At 39.1% G+C, this 18,317-nt stretch overlaps 1 protein-coding gene and 1 long non-coding RNA gene across 2 annotated transcripts in view; one reads left to right on the top strand and one right to left on the bottom strand.

Moving 5' to 3' along the window:
* Positions 1–2,971, bottom strand: part of LOC137858819 (uncharacterized) — a 32,163-nt gene extending 29,192 nt beyond the window's left edge. Inside the window, exon 1 of the long non-coding RNA XR_011098037.1 lies at positions 383–2,971. This is a non-coding gene — a long non-coding RNA (uncharacterized lncRNA). The remainder of the gene's footprint in view (positions 1–382) is intronic.
* PDK3 (pyruvate dehydrogenase kinase 3) overlaps positions 1–18,317 on the top strand; it is a 53,160-nt gene that overhangs the window by 22,592 nt on the left and 12,251 nt on the right. Inside the window, exons 3-5 of the mRNA XM_068687035.1 lie at positions 7,774–7,845; positions 15,039–15,223; positions 16,940–17,029. Coding sequence (XP_068543136.1) covers positions 7,774–7,845; positions 15,039–15,223; positions 16,940–17,029 — 347 coding nt within the window. The remainder of the gene's footprint in view (positions 1–7,773; positions 7,846–15,038; positions 15,224–16,939; positions 17,030–18,317) is intronic.

The following is an 18,317-nucleotide window of genomic DNA, read 5'->3' as shown; positions in this document are numbered from 1 at the left end:
ATAGGGCTTACTTAAATAAATGTGGAGCTCTTTGGAATATATGACTGTAACGTACTTGTCTAAATCATACCTTTTGCATGACAGTGATGAACAATATCTCGGCTGTAGGCTGATAGTTTTCTATCTAGCCACCAACATAATGTGGTAGTATAGATAAATCACAATTACAATAGAGCCTTACGGTTTTATGTGTTTATGACAAGACACCAAATTAGCTGGAGCATTAAAATGCAAGTTGCCAGTGTATTTCTTAACCTCAGCCTGCCAAATAATTCAAAAGGCTCTTAATCCTTGTAGTAGGTCTTATTGTTCTTTTAAACTAGCATAAGGTGGCTATAGATGGAATTTAGGTTTGGTGGAGTAAGAAACAAATTAGCTTCACCTACTGTTCAGCGTGGATTCTTTCCTGTCCATATTCTATCCAACCAGTCAGAAACATTCGGGATTGCATGGATTTCAGTCTCTTACAGGTCCCTTGGGAAGCAGTCTCAGCCTGACTCTTCTGAGAATGCGCTCCCTGCTGCAGGCAAGCCCTGTTCTTTCGGTTTTCTAATCCATTTCCATGGTCGCGCTGTAGGCACTTTGCTTCCTGTACCACACCTTGTCTGCACCGTGTACCGGGAGTTTTACAACTGATTGCTTGATTGCTCTCAGGAAAAGTGCTGTCTGTCTTCCTCCTTTCTGGATTCCTTAGTCTGATGTATGTGGCAATGAGGATAAGCAAGACAGCTGTCCTTCCTTTGTTCTGTTTGGCTACTCATTTTCAAATCAAGCTGGCATTACACACACGGTGAATTACAAACAACAAACCGAGTTTTGAATTTCAATCTGCACAAAGCTAAAGCATTATCCCAGACCCAGTTAGAATTTATAACACTGTGCACATATGTTTTGCATGAATTAGCAAGGGAAGGAAGAAAATGAATGAAAATAATGATAATGCTTGTAATGTGTTTTGGCTGCAAAGTGGAGTGATTCCAAATAACAAATCAACAAGCTGCATGGTAGGGATCAGCAGCTTATTTTAGTTACTCAAAATTAATGGCCAACTTCCCTACTAAAGAAGAGGGCCTTTTTATAGGTCAGCTTTGAGAGGGCACTCTATCTCAAATTTAGATAGAATATGCAGAATATGGAGTGTGTGGCAGAACTGCCTAATAAAGGACATGATCACTGATGTGATGTGGAGAAGATAGTTATGATAAAACCAACGGATAAGGTCAGGGCTTATCAAATACCAAAAGTAACTGTGAAGCTGTCACAATGAACTGCTCCTCTGTCATACCTGTAATTCCTATTTTAATTAATCCTGATTTTTCTCTACTCTAGTACTTTCTTGGAAAGGAATATGAATTTCCATTTATCTTCTTGGAAAGATACACTAGAGAAATCATTAGCCTGGGGATTAATAATTGTATTCCTCCATTTTTTCATTTTTTTTATATTCAGACTGTGCTAACAAATTTGTGTTACCATGGAAATGTATTTTATCAGTGCTTGGGTGTTAGAGATTGTAAAGGAAAATCTTACTGAAATACATGTGGGGAAAAAGTAAAGGCATCTTGCATCCAGTCCCACCTTTTTTTTTTTTTCTTTTTTTTTTTTTTTTTTTTTTAGTTAAAATTTGGAGTTGGCATTATGGGCATTTACAGTGATCTCGTGTATGAAATGTACCATTCTGGAATTACTGCATTTGGCAGACTGACAAGAATTCAGTCTACCTTGTGGCAATTAACAGAAGAACAAGGCTAGAGTGCTTGAAAACCAAGAGCTTGCCCAGTGAGTTGTGGTGGATTGTGCTAAAGAATTAAGGACTGGAAGGACAACAGATTTGAAGGGCATGGGCTTTGATTTCTGCTTTTGATGACTCACTGAAAGTAGCAAAATATAACTGACAATTAATTTATTTTTTGTAGTTTTGTGTTCTGTGTTGTTCTATTAATTTGCTAATAGTATAGCAAAATGTCCCTTATTCTAGTACTTTTCTCTATTCTAGCTGACTGGTAACTTTATGTGAACTGTGTTTAAAACATGGCCAGTTCAGCTTTCCCGTGCTTGGGAAATCCTGTAGTTACCAACTTTACGCATTCTTTACACACGCTAACTGACACAGGAGTATACTGCATGGCTGACTCTGTGCTGATAGGTAAACTGTCCTATTGGCTGTTGTTAAGATAGTGTTGTGAGTTACTTATTACAGTTCATCAGGGCTATAAATTTGCTTTTAAACAAATTTTTACTTTCTTAGTTTCTCCAGTTTGTGGCCGTTTGGGGAGGAGTAAGGAATGAAAGGATGCAAGCAGTTTGAAAAATTGTAAATTGCAACTAAAAAAGAATGTATGGCACTTGCAGTTCTGAGTTTTTACTTGGAAACTTGGGCTAATACACAGGGTATTACAGCATCCCAGATTGGATGTTGGATAATCCGTAAGCATTGTACAGTGAGTTAGATTTGTTTAACTTCAGGTTATGTGTTTTCCAGCTTAATTTATTCTATGGTTTGGAAGAAATAGAGTGGTAACATCTGAATAACTTCAATTTGAAGTTAATAACCTTTCTTCTGAACTGGTGTCTCTAACTTGCTGGATACAGTGCTTGTGCTAATGAACGTGGCTTTCTAAAGTAATATCAATTTACTTCAGAATCAGAAAGAGACATCTAAATACTGTTGCTAACCCTATATAAAGGAATAGCGTTGCCTATTTCCATAGTTTCTCCATCACCACAATGATTAAATACAAACCACTATTAGTATGTTGATAAATTTCCTTAGTTTAGAGCATATTGTTTGTCTGATTTTCCTTTTTTTCAGAAACTCCCAGTTCCTCAGTGGTGCTGTGTTGAGCCTGCAGCATAATGACCTCAGAAGCTGTTCTGCCCGCTGTTCCACTGGCGGCTGGTGACCATGTTCGGCAGCTTTTTTCTGGTTGAGACCTGCTTTAGTCTTTTTCTGACTGAGACAGTTTTCTGCACAATTACTTGCCCCATTAGAGGAGAGAAACACTTGGCTTGCCCCTGCCTGTTACTCTAGTTGAAGTGCTGATCATTCAACACAGGAGTAGTTGACTACTCCAGGGGCAGCAGTCTGAAGACCAACGTGGCAGTAAGCAAATAAAATGTACATATCTCAGTGCAGCACACCAGTAGTAGTGGGCAGCCAATCAAATCCAAACAGCATAAAAATCAGGTATCAGCTACATTCGGTACCAGAGATATTCATTGCTGTGTTATACACAGCGTCAGCACAGAACTGCTGGTGTTCAAGATCTCCGGTCAGAGTTTTCTAGTAAAAAGTACATGCTGTATTGCTGCTTAAATGTGGCTGTTCTCTTGTATCTTCAGAAGGAGGGCATTCAGGATATTGTATGATGGCAGGGGTCAGCAGCTTCCAAATAACCTTCTCTAACTTACTGTGCCACCAGAGAAACTGTCACCTCTCTGATGATACAGACTTACTGAAGCATCTTTCATATGGGAAAAGCCTGAGAGCACTGTATATGTCTTTGGAGATATTCAGAAAGGTGTCTGGACTGTTCAGTCTGGGGAAGAAAAGGCTCAGAGGGGTGAATAATATCAGTGTGTATAAATACTTCATGGGAGAGAATGATGATAAGGGATCCAGGCTCTTTTTAGTAGATCACAGTGACAGGACAAGAGGCAATGGCCATGAGTTAAAGCCCACAAAATTTCATCTGAACAGAAGAAAAAAACCTTTTACACAGTGAAGGTGGTCAAACATGACAAAAAGGTTGCCCAGAGAGGATGTGGAAGGTACATCTGTGGAGTTAACTCAAAACTCAACCAGACATACAGTCTACGACAGTCTGCTCTAGCTGACTGTGCTTGAGCGCAGGGGTTGGACTAGAAGATCTCAAGATCCCTTCCAACCTCAAAGATTCTGTGATTTCCTTGGGAAGCTGAGTTGGAACCCTACATGTCCTGGGAGGTAGAAAGAACTATTGTTGAAAAATATGAAAAAGCATATACTGAAGGTGTGGGGAAAATGGAAAGGTCGAGGAGGAGAAATACAGGCCTCCACAAAACAAGGAGGATGGCAACATAAAATAAAGCAGGAAGGGAAAGAATTTCAAGCCAGGAAGAAAACTTGAAAGGCTAAGGAGTGGAGGGGTGGCTGTTGGCAAACCTGGTGATGCCTACAGCATTTGGACCTTTGTATAACATGGGAAACATGTATTGTGCTCTGCTTGTGCTAGAAAGTTTCACAGCAGTTTGATCTACTCGTGGGTTCAGGTCATGATGGCTGTCTTGTCTTCAACACATTTGGTGCTCATCTATAGCAGCTCCTAGTGTAGTTTCTTCTGAGAAGAACCTGATTTCTAGTGCCAAAACCACTTTGCAAATGTAAGCAGTGTTGATTAAGGGAGGATTATTGGGGAATTCATTTAAAAACCGTACTGCTGATGTAAATTTGGGTGCCAATGGAGACAGTCATTGAGTACCAAGAGATCAACCTTTGTTCGAGGAACAGAAGATAACTGCTTCACAGTAATCAGACAGGTATTTTCTGGGTAGATTGCTTTTCAGTGTAGAATCAAATATTTTGCCTTTTCCCCCCACACCAACAGATTTAAGATAGCAAATACTTAATTACAAAGGAAGGTCTGAGCTTTCTTTGATATATTACAACCCATAGCATGAGGGAATTATTCCAGCCTAACAGTGGTGGTGGTCTTCTTGACTGAGTCTAGATATGTGGCTTTTTTCATTCCTAAATAAAGTGGCAAGTAAAAGCTGCCCCATGAATGTCCTTTTCTCTGTATACCCAGCAAAAGTCCAGAAATCAGTTTTCTCTTTGATACAACCATGGGTTGGATGACGTAGGTATACTCTGACCATCAGTCATGGAAACTGTGAAAGAGGTAACAAAGCCTGCCTGCAAAGGGTCATATATTCACTAGAGCTACAGGAAATCGGTCAAGGGAATAGGTGTAAACGTTCCTTCTGCATGAGATTGCCTGGTTTGGCAAGGAGTCAGAAGCTGATCTGAAATTCTGAAACACTGCACAGAACCTAAGCCCTGAATTGCCTCCTTGCCCTGTCTGATACTCCCTCGTCTTTCCTTTCAGAGGTACTTTACTGGTTAATACTGTGTTTTGCTAATTGTAATTATCTCTCTTTTTTTCGTTCTTTACACATGATTAAGCTGATTGACATTGCTTTGTATGAGGAAGATGATGTTGAAGAAAATGTCTTAAAAACAAAGGAGCAAGGGTGCTCATAGATTTGTTCCCTGTTAGGTTTCACAGATGAAGCAGCAGAGCTCTGAAAGTAAAGCAGCTTTTCTCCAGTGAGAATAAAAGGGGAGGGCATTTGAGGACGCGTTCTCAAAGGAGATGAATTCTCATTTTCTCTTTCAGAAACCCAGTCCCTCTTGCAGGGACCTTACGGACTGTTCAGCGTCTGTCAAACTGCTGAATGTTGCACTCCTCAGGAATGCATCTTCAGTGGGCTTTGGCTCCACCAAGTTACTGTCTGTTCCCAAAGTGATCCTAGACAGTTCCTTGACTTTGTGGGAGCAGGTGTGGTGGTGGTTCTGAACCAATACTTTTCTCCTAGTGTTGTAAAAGAATGGGCTCTAGAAAATGCAGTGCTAGACACATCAGCTACCTGCTGAACTTGTAACTGTTTGGGGGATTTCTGTACTCACGTGTGGTGGTTGTAGTAGGCTGAAAACGCACAGTGTGGCAGGAGTTAATGTTACTGTGCAGACCGTGTTGGAAATATTACTCTGTGGAAAAATCCTTCCTGTAGCCAAGGCTAAGATCAATTCAATTGAACAGTCCAGGACTGCTTCCAGAAGTTTTGCGTGTTTTCCATGGGCAAACTCATTTCCTAACAGTGTTCTGCATGATAACCTTATCACAGACTCGGAGACTGGCTGAGGCTGGCAGGGACCCCTGGAGGTCACCTCCAAGCCCTGCCCAAGCAGGGCCACCCAGAGCAGGCTGCCCAGGGCCATGCCCAGGTGGCTTTTGGAGATCCCACAGCCTCTCTGGGCAGCCGGTCACCTGCACAGCACAGAAGTGCTTCCTGATCTGCTCCTGTTTGTGCCCACTGCCTCTTGTCCTGGCACTGGGCACCACTGAAAAGAGCCTGGCTCCGTCCTCTGCACCCTCTCTGTCCCTTGTCACTCCAGTTGTGTGTTTTGTCCCCTGTGTGTAGACTTCTGCAAGACTACAGTTATCATCCACAAGTGGATTTTCGAAGACTGCTTGTGCTGTGGAGGGGAAATAGGGTAATGTGCAGTTCTGAACACTTGTCAGAACTGATCTCAGCTTTGTTGCTGTAAGGGTCTGGCTGGGATGGGGTCACCTTCTGCATAGTGCCGTGAATTTGTGACTGAAGTGTTGGTGACACCAGCATTTTGGTTATGGCTGAGCAGGGCTTGTACAATGACAAGACTGTCTTGTACGACCCACAGTGCCCTGCCCCCACCCTGGCAAGTAGGTTGGGGGTGGGCAGGAGGTGGGGAGGGGACACAGCTGGTCTGAGGTGTCCAGAGGGAACTTGAGCATTACAATGTGCCATTGGCCTTAGGAGTAGAAGCTTAAAGAAAGGAGGAGGCAATCACTGTGTGCTGAGGCCCTGCATCCCGGGATGTGGCTGGACATCTGCCTGCCTCTGGGAAGTAGTGAATTGGTTCTTTTTGCTTTGCACTTGCAGCCTTTATTTTCCTATGAAAATGTCATTATCTTGACCTGCAAGTCTTCTCAACTTCCTTCTGATCCTGCACCAGCATCAGGCAAGGAGAGTGAGCGAGCAGCTGTGTGGGTGTTTGGCCGCTGGTTGGGGTCAGCCCAATGCCAGAAGCCTGTTCCCTGTCTTAAATCACTGCTCTTCATCACTTCTGTTGCAACTGCTTGTCTGTTGTTCCTGTCCCTTGGCCCTAGCACTGCTGATACAGAGTGACAGCCCTGGCATTACTTAAAACATTTTGGCTACATTTCATATCTAACTTTGAATGTTAAGGTCACTAGTAACAGCTTTCGAAACATATTGTTACCACTTTTCTTAAGCTTTCTGTTTGCTTAGAAATATTATTACTTCTAATATTGCTTTTATTTATTTTTTTTTTCCTGGAATACCCAGTATTCTGTAGGTTGGTGAGGCTAGCTTTCTAATGGGATGGAGCTGCATTATGCTCTTACTAGGTTCTCTTTCTGATGCTTGGCATTATAATCTGACACTCGCTTGGAAATAACTCTGAAATAAGCCCTACCTTTTATGCGGGTGATTCAGACCAAGAAAAATCCACATTTCTTTTAGCTGTAAAGCTACATCTGTATTACTTACCATACCTGCTTCAGGCCAAGTGTTGTGGGGTGGTGATGTTTATCCTGGTGTTGGGTGAGTTTCCTGCAGAGGGCTGGCCACGTTCATGTCAAGTGAATTGTGCTTTGCCTTAAATCTTCTTGGAGGCCTGTGTGGTACCTCTGTGGCTCTAAGCCTCAGTAGTTATTTTGTTTGTGTTGGATGTCTGAACTAAAAGCTATGATTCATTTTCCTGAGTTTTGGACTGTAGGGACATAAATGATAGTTTTCAAGTCAACATGATACATTATTTTGAGTTTTAAAAATATTGTAGTTGCTTTGTTACAGTGTTGCTCCTCATTATAGCTTTTGCAGACATCTGTGCTACACTACTGTTGTTTCAGATGAGGTTGCATCCTTAAGACTTAAAGCTAAATTACTTCCTGATTATTTTTTTTTAAAGTATTTTAACTCTTTCTTTATCATCTTTGCTTATTTCAGGTATATGCAGAGCTTCCTTGAGCTTTTAGAATACGAAAATAAAAGTCCTGAGGATCCTCATGTTCTGGATGAGTGAGTAATCTATTTCTTTGTGACGATTTTTAATTTTTGTTAACCATAGAATAGTGGCGATCTCATTTGTAATGTAGAATTCATGTAGCTAAAGCCAAATTTGTAACCAGGAACTGAATACAGGAATCTAAGTGCTTTTAACCAGTGAATTCTAGATTTATGCAGTCTGATAGGCTAAGAAATAGCATGAAATGCTTCCTCCATGATGTTTGAGAGATGTTATTCACTGAGCTCAGTACTCTGTTGTATGTAATGTACATTAACAGGTTGAATACCTTCAAACTGAAGGAAATTTGATGTATCAGTCATTCTTAATTATCTAAAAGGTTTTTAAAAGGACTTCAGGTATTGATATTCAACTACCTCATTGAATAATATTAGTTATGTTTTGAAAAGCAAGGCATATTTAATTTTCCGTATCAACAAAATAATATGAATGCCGTCAGAATGTTTTCTAAAAATCTTTTCATAAAACACACAGAAAATCATATGCAAGTGAAAAGATAGTGCAGCAGTATGCATGTGCCTCAGAGATTAAAGAAAAAATATGATTAATTCTGTAGATATCTTCTACTGTAAAGCTTTGTTTGAAAAGATTATTTCTTGTAGATTTATTTTCTGCTGATCAATTATCTACAGGTAGCTTGTCTTTCAAACTTGGGCTTCTTTTGACTATTCTACCTGATCAGATAGTGTTGGAAGGAAGTGTTTCGTAAAACATCTTGCAGTCCAACAAACTGCCTGTGCTGTGCAAAACTGGTGTTTTGTCTTAACCCGGTTAGTTTAATGTAACTGAATAAACTGTTAGTTTCACATATGTTAACTGATTTGACCTCTGAAAAATGTTGAAGGGAGTCATTTGGACTGGCAAAAAAAAAAACTTTGAAGTGCAAGGTGCTAGAAGTCTGAGTGTACAAAAAAGAAGTCACTATAATAAGGGCTGATTGGTTACTCTAAATGAGGAATTGGAGTACTTGAAAGGGGCTGATACTTGCTAAAGTTGAGATCTGTACACAGCGCAAAGAGTACAGATTATAATATTAGTGAGAACAAACTGAAAAAGACCATTAGAGAAGGCTGTAGAGCCTTCTGAAAATATTACAAACCTTCTAATATTAAAAGCTTTTAAGAACACATTGGATATCTTTTTAGTGATGTTTTAGGCATGGTTATTCTGTACTGGATCAATTAGTTGAACCATTTGACCATTTCTAACTGTTATGTCAGAGGATTCTGTATTTATGGTGTATTTGCTGATGGGACAAGAGTTTCTGTTTGTGACTATCTTAGCAGTAGGAGTTCCTACTGTTTGATTTAGAACATCTGGTAACTGAGTTCTACTCAAGAACTTCAGTTTCCCTTTGAGATGACAAAAGCTGTCCTGGACATCTGAGTGGGCCTGGCAAGTGTAACAGGTCCCGTTAAGCCTATAACATCGCAGATGTGCAGATGGATGCAATGTAGTTATGAAGCTGCTTGTTCCATTTTAGATGTTCTGCAGTTAGGTAACTGAATGTCAGTGTTCCTCAGACTTCAGAGGTTCAAGATAGTTTACCAAATAAATATTTATTTATGAAGTGTGTAAAAGGTTGGTCAACAGTTTTCTTGGAGATCTGTTTCTGGGGTTTGTTCACAATTACCAGGTGTATTATGTGATTGTCATAGTGGTAATGGGCATTTCTGACATTGATATGAAATGATGTGAAATATTCTGTGAGATATTCTGTATCAGTATGATATACCAAATATGATGAACCAAATATTTACTCCATCAGTGTAATTATTGTTACAGTAATCACAAGATGTCAGATTTTAGGATGTGTATTTAAATACATATAGTAAGGAACACCAGGAATTCTTTTGCAGCCTTCTGAGATATAGTCCAACTATGCTTATTGTCCAAAAGACAGGAAGAGTGTTCTTTTATACTGAGTTTGGCCTATGAAGAGATGCAAAACCTACATTACCCAACTGAAGACCAGTTTATTCTTATTGATGATATTGGATAGGCTGCCTGAGATTAGGCAGATTTACTTTCCTACTCTTTTGCATGTCCTCTCTTCCTAACTTTCTGAAAGCCATGCTATCTGACTGGATATGGAGCTGTAATTGGCAATTATTTTAAAAATTTCATAATCCAATGGATAAATCTAACAATTTCTCAACTTCCCTACCAGTGTCCCATGTTGCTGCTCTATAGCTCTGTCCCCTTTTTATGTCTATATGGCAGGAGGAGAAATGTTGGGAACTCTTTTCAGTAATGGTTCTATAACACTTTGCTTTTGTACCTATATAACAATGAATTCAGAATTTGACCCATTATCTGGGATCTTCTGGGGTCTTTGTTAGCTGGGGTGGACTTAAGGTTCTGGTGTTGCTTATCAAGGTAACAGCAGCACGAGAGAAGAGAAAGAGCTGAAGTGCTCTTTTAAACACATCTGATGACCATAGATGTGCCCTTAAGGATCTGATCACAGTTCCATACTTGTCCTTGAATACCATGCAGCAAATGAAATACTCTGGTGTCACCACCACCAGGATTGTGCTGAGGGGCAGATGTCCCATAGTCCAGGTAGGTCTCAGATTGCCAGTGCCAGTCGCTTGATGGCTTGACAGTTGTTGTGGGTCTGAACCTTCAGAATGCAGAGCTTTAACTTGCACATGATGAGTCCTTTCTGAAGTTTGGGTTAGATGTTTTTTATAGTAGTGCTATTTCTACAGCAGGCAAATTGTTTTGGTTTTTCATTTTTTTAGTTGAAAATTAAATACATGTGGCTCAGTCTTGAGAAATGAACTTGCTGCAGTTTGCAAATGTATCAGATATTTTAAAATGACCCAGGGCTACTCATTATACAAGTTTTTGTCATTTTGGGGGTGATCACTAAATCTTACTGGCTCCTCTTGGATGGAACAGAGCAATGCTGTCTGCTTTGGTCAATAGTTGGCGAGAGGCAGTCTTGCAGACCAGGATTTACTTTCTTTCTAAATATTTCATGGCTTTTTGGTTTTCTGATACTCCTTAGCAAATGCGTGGATATCTCTCTTAACCCTTCTTTGCACAGCATTTGTCAGAGTCAAGCTGGGCTCAGTGTCTCCAGGATCATATGTCCTCAGGAGCAATTTCTAGCACAAGTAATTGCAGACTGATTCAGAGTTTGGACCTCTTGCAATAGTGAGGGTTTTTTTTGTGGCAACCACCAGGCAGCGTGGCTTTTGAAGAGTGAGATGCATGATGTTGGAGGTGGTACTTCAAATAGTGCTTTCTAAAATGGTGGAATGACGGCATTAGTTGAATGTAAAACTGCCCTCTGACTTTGTGTCACCTCTCTGCTCACCTGGGGAGCCTGCTTGGGTGTTCTCAGAGCGCAGGGCCCTTGAGGAATCCCTTTTTCATATCAACGTACAGGATTGTAGATGTTATCCATGTGTTGGCATAGCTGTCTGCTCAGCCATACAGTGAAATGAGTTGGGAAACTGATCTAGTGGAAAAACAGCCCTGTTTCAGCCCCATCAATCCCTAAACTGTTGTGCCCCGAGGCCCACAAGGAGAGCAGTGCCAACGCAATACAGCAGGTGAACAGGTATGAGTAAGTGCAGACTAAACCAATGCTAATGCTTCCCAGAGTAGCCCAACTTGCCTGTGCCCTTAGCGTGTAAATTTGAGGACAGATGCATAGCCATGAATTTTTTTTGAACATGGGGAAAAATACGTCAAAGTGATTTTTCTGCCACATATTTCTGTGCTACAGAGGATTAGAAATGCTTCAGTTTCTTCATGTTCTATTGGTTAGTGGACTGGATGAAGACTTCCTACAATGTTGTCAGACCTTTTTGGAATTTTTCATAATAACAGTATCTTTGCTCAAGGTGCAGAGGGGTCTGGTAGGAAGTCATTCCTTAGTTCTGTCAAACAATGTGATTGCAGAAGTTTTAAGATAAGGTGTTCACATTTGGTAGAGTGTGTAAGCTGGCAGAAGTGTTTGGAACTTCCCAGGGTGGCAGTATGCATCCGGATGATCATGCAACGGCAGAATTTGCTTTTCAAAAACAGAAGGTTTTGAAAAAGGTGGCGTTTATCCGTACATCGGGGGGAAAAAAAAGAAAAGAACAAACTCTCCACATTCTGTACCCATGAGTTTCTTGGATTTTTTTCTTGCTCACCCTGTGGTGGGGGTGTCAGAGAAAGTATTCTGGATTCAATAGTAACTGAAGTAATACACTGTGAATATGTCTGTAGATAATGCACAAATACGAAATTTAGTAATTAAAAAATAACTTTTTCCTTGTGCAGCACAAAGATTGGAATAGCAATTCTGTTAGCAATTTGAAGTAACTATCGGAGTAGATTGGAATAAGCACATGGTGTTTTGTTACTTCAAAATAATATGAAATGCTACTTCAGTTAGTGTTTTTACTGTGAAAATAGTTACGTTCTACAAGGGGAATTTTTCAGAGCGTGAACTTGGTTTGTCTTTCTGGTGGTTTTCAACTACCAGATAGCTAGCACTTTTTTCTAAAAGAGCAGTCTGTCAGACAAAGAATATTGTGTGTGTGAGTATGTATATATACACATATGTCCTATTTAAAAGGATTTTTGATGGTCTACACGCATCAGCTTTTCTTCAACCTTTCAGGTAATGCTATCCATAAAATGGACATAGCAAAAATTCCCTTTTGTCTTTATACTGAGTTTTTAAAATGACTTTTCTTGCGCTGTCCTGATAAATCAAAACAGAATAATGCCTATTACTGCCATTAGGGACTTAAAAAAATAACTTGTGTGTTGACATTCATTAATTACCTTCACAGGAATGCATAGGCTTAATTTATTTAATAGCTGTGGTAACAAACATTACTTTGTTAATACAGAAGCCACTGAAGTTATTTGACTGAAGTAGCTTTATATTAGTAATTGCTCAAACCAACAGCATTATTCATTGTAGTTGTTCAAATGCAAAACAGAATTTTTCTGAAGATTTATTGCTAAATAAAACTTTCAGAGCTATTCTGCAATCGATTTTTCTCAGTCAATCCCATGACCACTTAAGATTTTTTTTATGTGGCTTCCTATGGTTTGAGTATAGTAAAAGCTTCAAATGCCTTTCAGGTGTGTGCAGGATGGGGAGTGGGTAAGGAATGAGTGGAAGGAGATGTGTTGTGGTTTCTGCGCCACTGCCTTGAAATTAGCATATATACTTTGATATGTTTGGTCACTTGAAAGCATCTACTTTATGGGAACACTTGAGTGAACTCAGTTATCTTTGAAGATAGGACAAGAGGCTGTCAGATCGTTGTAAGAGTGAAGAATTCCTTTACTGTGTGCATTCACACACCAAGCTTCAGCTATGATTTGCTGGTCTGTAATAGGTAAACAGCCTAGACCTTTGTTTGCCCTTCCAGCACGCTCGGTGCATTTGAGCACTTTAGTAGCAGGATATCTGCGAACAGTGTGCCCTCGTGAAGCATATAAGCATCATGTTGTATATATTGTGGGTAGTGGAGCTACTTAAAAATGAAAAGCACAGCTGTCTGCAAATAGCAGCTAGTAAAGAGTGCTGTCAGTTGTTATCTTTCAGATATGATTGGAAGTGTTGCTTCTCAGCTCTGTTTTAAGCCAGTCTTGTTGCTCCGAAACAGAGAGAAAGCATGAATAAAATAGCTAGGCAGTAGTCTTGTCTGGAAAGCTAATACCAGATCTCAGAGGGTTACAAATCATACAGAATCAAGACTTAAATGATCTGTAAATTCTTTATTAAAATATCTGAAGCAGTCAGCAAGATTGGAAAGCAATAGGGAACAAGTTGGTCTGTACTGTGAAAATTTTCGGGGAGATTCAGGCAGTTAAAACTTCCCCTTTTATATGCAACAAAACAGTGTTGAAAGGCAACTGAATTGTTTGTTAATATATGGTCAAAAATTGGTGATCAGAACAAGGATGATGAAAGAGTATTAAATATTAATCCTACATTCCTTTGGAGCTGGCAAGGTACAGTAGAAGAAATAATTTTAAAAGCTTATCACTAGCTAAGCATATGTTTTACCATCAAATGATTGTCTTGGCTAACTGGGTATGAACAGGAAGGAAGCTTGTGCTTTAAATGTGGTGACTAACTGGTAGTCTTCTACTTTTTGTGATCTTAGTCTTCTTTGCTTCCTTAGCTGGTGTATATTTCGCTTTCGGTGCAAATAATGCATCTCTTTTCAGTATAAATCTGACATATTTTTTTAAAGTCAACTACATAGCCAAGTCTGTAGATTTGCAGATGCAGGCATAGCCCAACAAGACTCCCAGCTTTGTTTTCTTCTGAAAGCTGTGTTTCACTGTGTGTTTTCTAACAAGATCATGTAAACATTGTACTGCTAACATCCATATTACATTACAAAATAGAGCAGAACTGAGTAGCACTGATTTTTTTCTATGTCTAGGCTTTTAAAAGCTAATAATTATTAATATTTAAAGTATGCGCAATTTTGCACATGGAATAAACAGGATGAGCACTTTTAAGATAAGTGTAGAGCTGCCTTGGCAGCAGAAACAAAAATCCCCCAAGCTGTTTCAAGAGAAGTACTTGTTAAAAACAAAGGAAGTGGTATCCTAAAACTGCCCAACCTACCACAGAGACATCTGTCAGAGCACCGTTGTATGTGTTCTGCCATCCAGTGGTGTAAAAAGGAAACTGAACAGAAGGCACACAGATGATAATTACCTATCCCGGCACTCAAACTTCAGAATAGATGTCAGGTAAAGAAATGCATTCAAAAATTACAGTGCACAGAGTGAATTTTGGGAAGAAATTATGAATTATAATACTTGTCAGGAAATTCTATGGGGGCAGTAAGGTGCTATTTTCTAAGTTACCTCTCCAATCTGCCAACTACTGTTAGTTACAGAGAAAGAGAGTTACTGTGGTGCATATAAAAAGGGAATCTCTTGTTCTCAGTTAATAGCAAAGGGATTTAATCTAAAGGGATGTTTCGGGAAGGAATGATTCAAATTGAGACTGTAAATATTTCACAGACCCTTGTGACCTAATGTTTCTCTTTAAATAAGCTTGTTTAGGTATGACGACTTTATTTACTGGGTGGGATGGCAAATAGATAAAATGGTTATGGTGTGGAGAGTTGAAAACAGAAGTGAGAGATTGAGTTTAATTATACCTTTAACAATCTGTTTTTAATTTTGTTTCCTCTAGCTTTTTAGATGTTTTAATTAAAGTCAGGAACAGACACAATGATGTGGTTCCAACCATGGCTCAAGGGGTGATTGAATACAAGGAAAAATATGGCTTTGATCCATTTGTTAGCAGTAACATCCAGTATTTTCTAGATAGATTCTACACCAACCGCATCTCTTTCCGTATGCTTATTAACCAACACAGTAAGTAATTGCTTATTTCATCTTCAAGAGCTTGTTGCTTGTAAACCTGAAGAAGCTGTAGCTTTGTTTTAGTATTTTTAGTACTCATGACTAATTCTTAATATTCTGTGCTAATTATGGTAAAAACATACTGGCAACAGGTTAATATGGTACTTCACAGCTGTCAGAAATGAATCCAAACCACCAGTATGCTTTCTTCCAGAATTGTCAGGCTTTGTCAGCGTGGCTGTCACTTTTTAATCTTGTTGGCAGAGACAGCTTGCATAGTGTTACATGAAGTATTTTTAGACAGTGGAGTAGCCGGATTTTTCTGCTCAGAATTCTCTCAGCATAGCTTGTAGAGTTGGCATTTATTTCATAATCAAATGTGAGGATGCAAAAATACTGTGTGTGTCTTTTTGCTTAATTTTTCAGCAAGTTATCTAGACTTCCTTGCCTTTTTAACTAATACTAGTTGAGTACTTCTAACTAAAGGTTTAAATTATAATCCTTGTCTCCCTCTACTCCCTATTTTCTATTTAAGAATAAATACTTGAATTAGTCATCCTCTGCCTTTGAGTTCTATGTCATTGCTTTATGGTGTTACTAATAAACCTTTTCATATTCGTATTACAGAGTGAAAGGAGTTACTTGCACAGCTCCTAGTAACCGTTATGTGCAGCCATGCAGAAAGTGATCTATGTAAAGTTAAGATCAATCTTGATCTCTTAGTGTATCTTGTACCTTTTAGCACTAAAGCTTCATTGTCTGCCCAGTATTCTGCTTTTGTGGGCTATTAGAACATGGGTGCACTACAGATAATGGGGAGCAAAAGTGGAGTAATGCACTAAGGTATTTTACAAGTTGTGTGTCTTTCCAATAACCTTTTATGAGACTAGCAAATGCCATGCTGTCTGTGTACAAGTAGCTTTCATGTGCCAAAGCATGCAGTGAAATAAATACAGTTTATTCTTGTAACTGGGCAGACAAATGATGAATAAACAGTTTAAAGGCTCCCTTAGAGTTGTAAGAGTTACAACAATAATAAAAGCTTCATCGTAATAGAATTTCTAGGCCAAGTGTGAGCATCACATGCATTAGTTCTGAAGTATAAACTTACTTCATTGAACTGAAATGCACTGTCCTGTGGTTGAAACTTTTTAAAAAGCTTGTAGATGCTTACTTTAGAAGTTCCCTGTGATAACCAATGTTAGTGATCTATCTGTGATGCTAAAAATTAATCTTGAAGCACTGAGAAAGACAATTGAAAAGTAGAGTTTGGAAACAGGTTATATAGCTTGCACTTTGTTTCATTATTGGCACAGTCTCCTGTGTGGTTCTGCAATGTGCAGTGTGCCAGTGTATTAGCTCATCATTACTGGAATAGATAAAGCTTTCGTATTTTGTCTTTTGCTTACCTCATACTGCTTCTGTTTCTTATCTGCTTAAGTGCTAAAGCAGCAGAAAATCACTTCTGAAAAAAAGTGTAAAATCTTTCTGCATCTTTGAGAGCTAAAATCTCAGTGAAGGGTCTGGTGAGTGCCAGACCCTGTGCAAAAGACAGAGTGGAGAGCATACAGCCGAGAGTTTTCCTAAACAAGGATTCTGACAATTTGCAGGCATATCTTTTGTAAAAATGATGTGCTATTCAGTAAGATCAAGATATTACCAGATTTAAACTTTCTGTGCTGCTTCAAGTGAAACAGACAAGTCACTGCCATTTGTTTTTCCTTTTAGCACTTCTTTTTGGAGGAGACATTAATCCAGCTCACCCCAAACATATTGGAAGTATTGACCCTAATTGTAATGTGGCAGAGGTGGTTAAAGGTAAGGAGACCGGGTTCGTATTTTGTTGATTAAAAAATTCACAATTTAGAATATACATAAATGTATTATTCAGATTCATAAGACTGAAGGTGATTTTTATTGATTCAATACACTTAAAACAGTAACCAAAAGAAAAAGAAACACCAAGAAATAGAAGCTCTGCAGTTGCTTACAATAAAGCCATGGCTTATTCAGAATTTCTAATGTCTTTGTAGTTAACAATGTTGAAACTTCTGATCTGTTAGTAGAACTAGGGAGACAAATAACAGATTAAATGCCTAAATGTTTTATTAAAACATAGGTGCCTTTTTCCCTAAAAATATTTAGGAACAGGTTCTAAGGTACTACTGTTTTTCCTTAATACCAGTACTAAAGAAATTTGAGAATACATGTACGTGCCATTTTCTGACTCATTTAGTAAGGCGTTTAAGTAAAATGTCCTCAGCTATATATGGATATTCCAGTTATTAACCTTGTGTATCTTACCACATCACAGCCTATTCTCTCTTGTACAGAAGACGTGTATGTGATGGCTGTACCTGAATGATCTGTCATAGTCTCATGTGGCGTTTTGTTTGCTGGTTGTTATGCTTATAAGCTTTCTGAATGTTAGTAAATATGCATGAGGCAATGCTGTCCCCTTCAAGAACTGGCTTATTGAAGGTTCACACTTCTGGGTGTATTTACAAATACAGCTTTTGCTGTAGGAGTGGATTCTTCCTTCTCCCCTTCTTGCTATTTATGCAGTTACAAAAGAGGAAGAATGTGTTTTTTGCCTTCACTTTTTGTCAGCTTTCAGCTGAAAGGGAAAACTTTGTTAGAATTTGGCTTGCACAATAGCTTGCTTTGTAATGTAGATGCTTTTTACTGTTAGCAGGGCTTCTTGGCTTCTAGCTCTTTGGCTCCAAGGTGGCTTTTTTCAGCAGCTCTATTATCTTTTGATTGATCTTACTACTCTTTGACCTTGACATTGTATGTTACAGGCTTATTTATTTAAATGTTCCTTCTAATAGCAATCTTCGGATCTATTTTGATCATGAAATTCATAGCTGCTGTCTGCTGTGAACAGAGGAGTGTGCAGCGTCAGAAAGTGCTCAGTCCAGTTTTCAAGCTAGTGGCTGAGATCATCATCTGTATCTGATGAGATATCCTTTAACAAAATGAGGACATCATAAACAGTATCCAGTGTTGTTTCAAAGAAACCAAATGTTCTTAAAGGCAGAGCCTGCCCATAGTCAGTGTAAGTGAGGCCATCTTCAAGGTGATGGAGTGGTTAATTTACATTCTG

The sequence above is a fragment of the Anas acuta genome, chromosome 1 (assembly GCF_963932015.1).
Source record: "Anas acuta chromosome 1, bAnaAcu1.1, whole genome shotgun sequence".
Lineage (NCBI taxonomy): Eukaryota > Metazoa > Chordata > Aves > Anseriformes > Anatidae > Anas > Anas acuta.
Note: the sequence above shows the minus strand (reverse complement) of the source record. Positions and strands in the feature narration are given on the sequence as shown.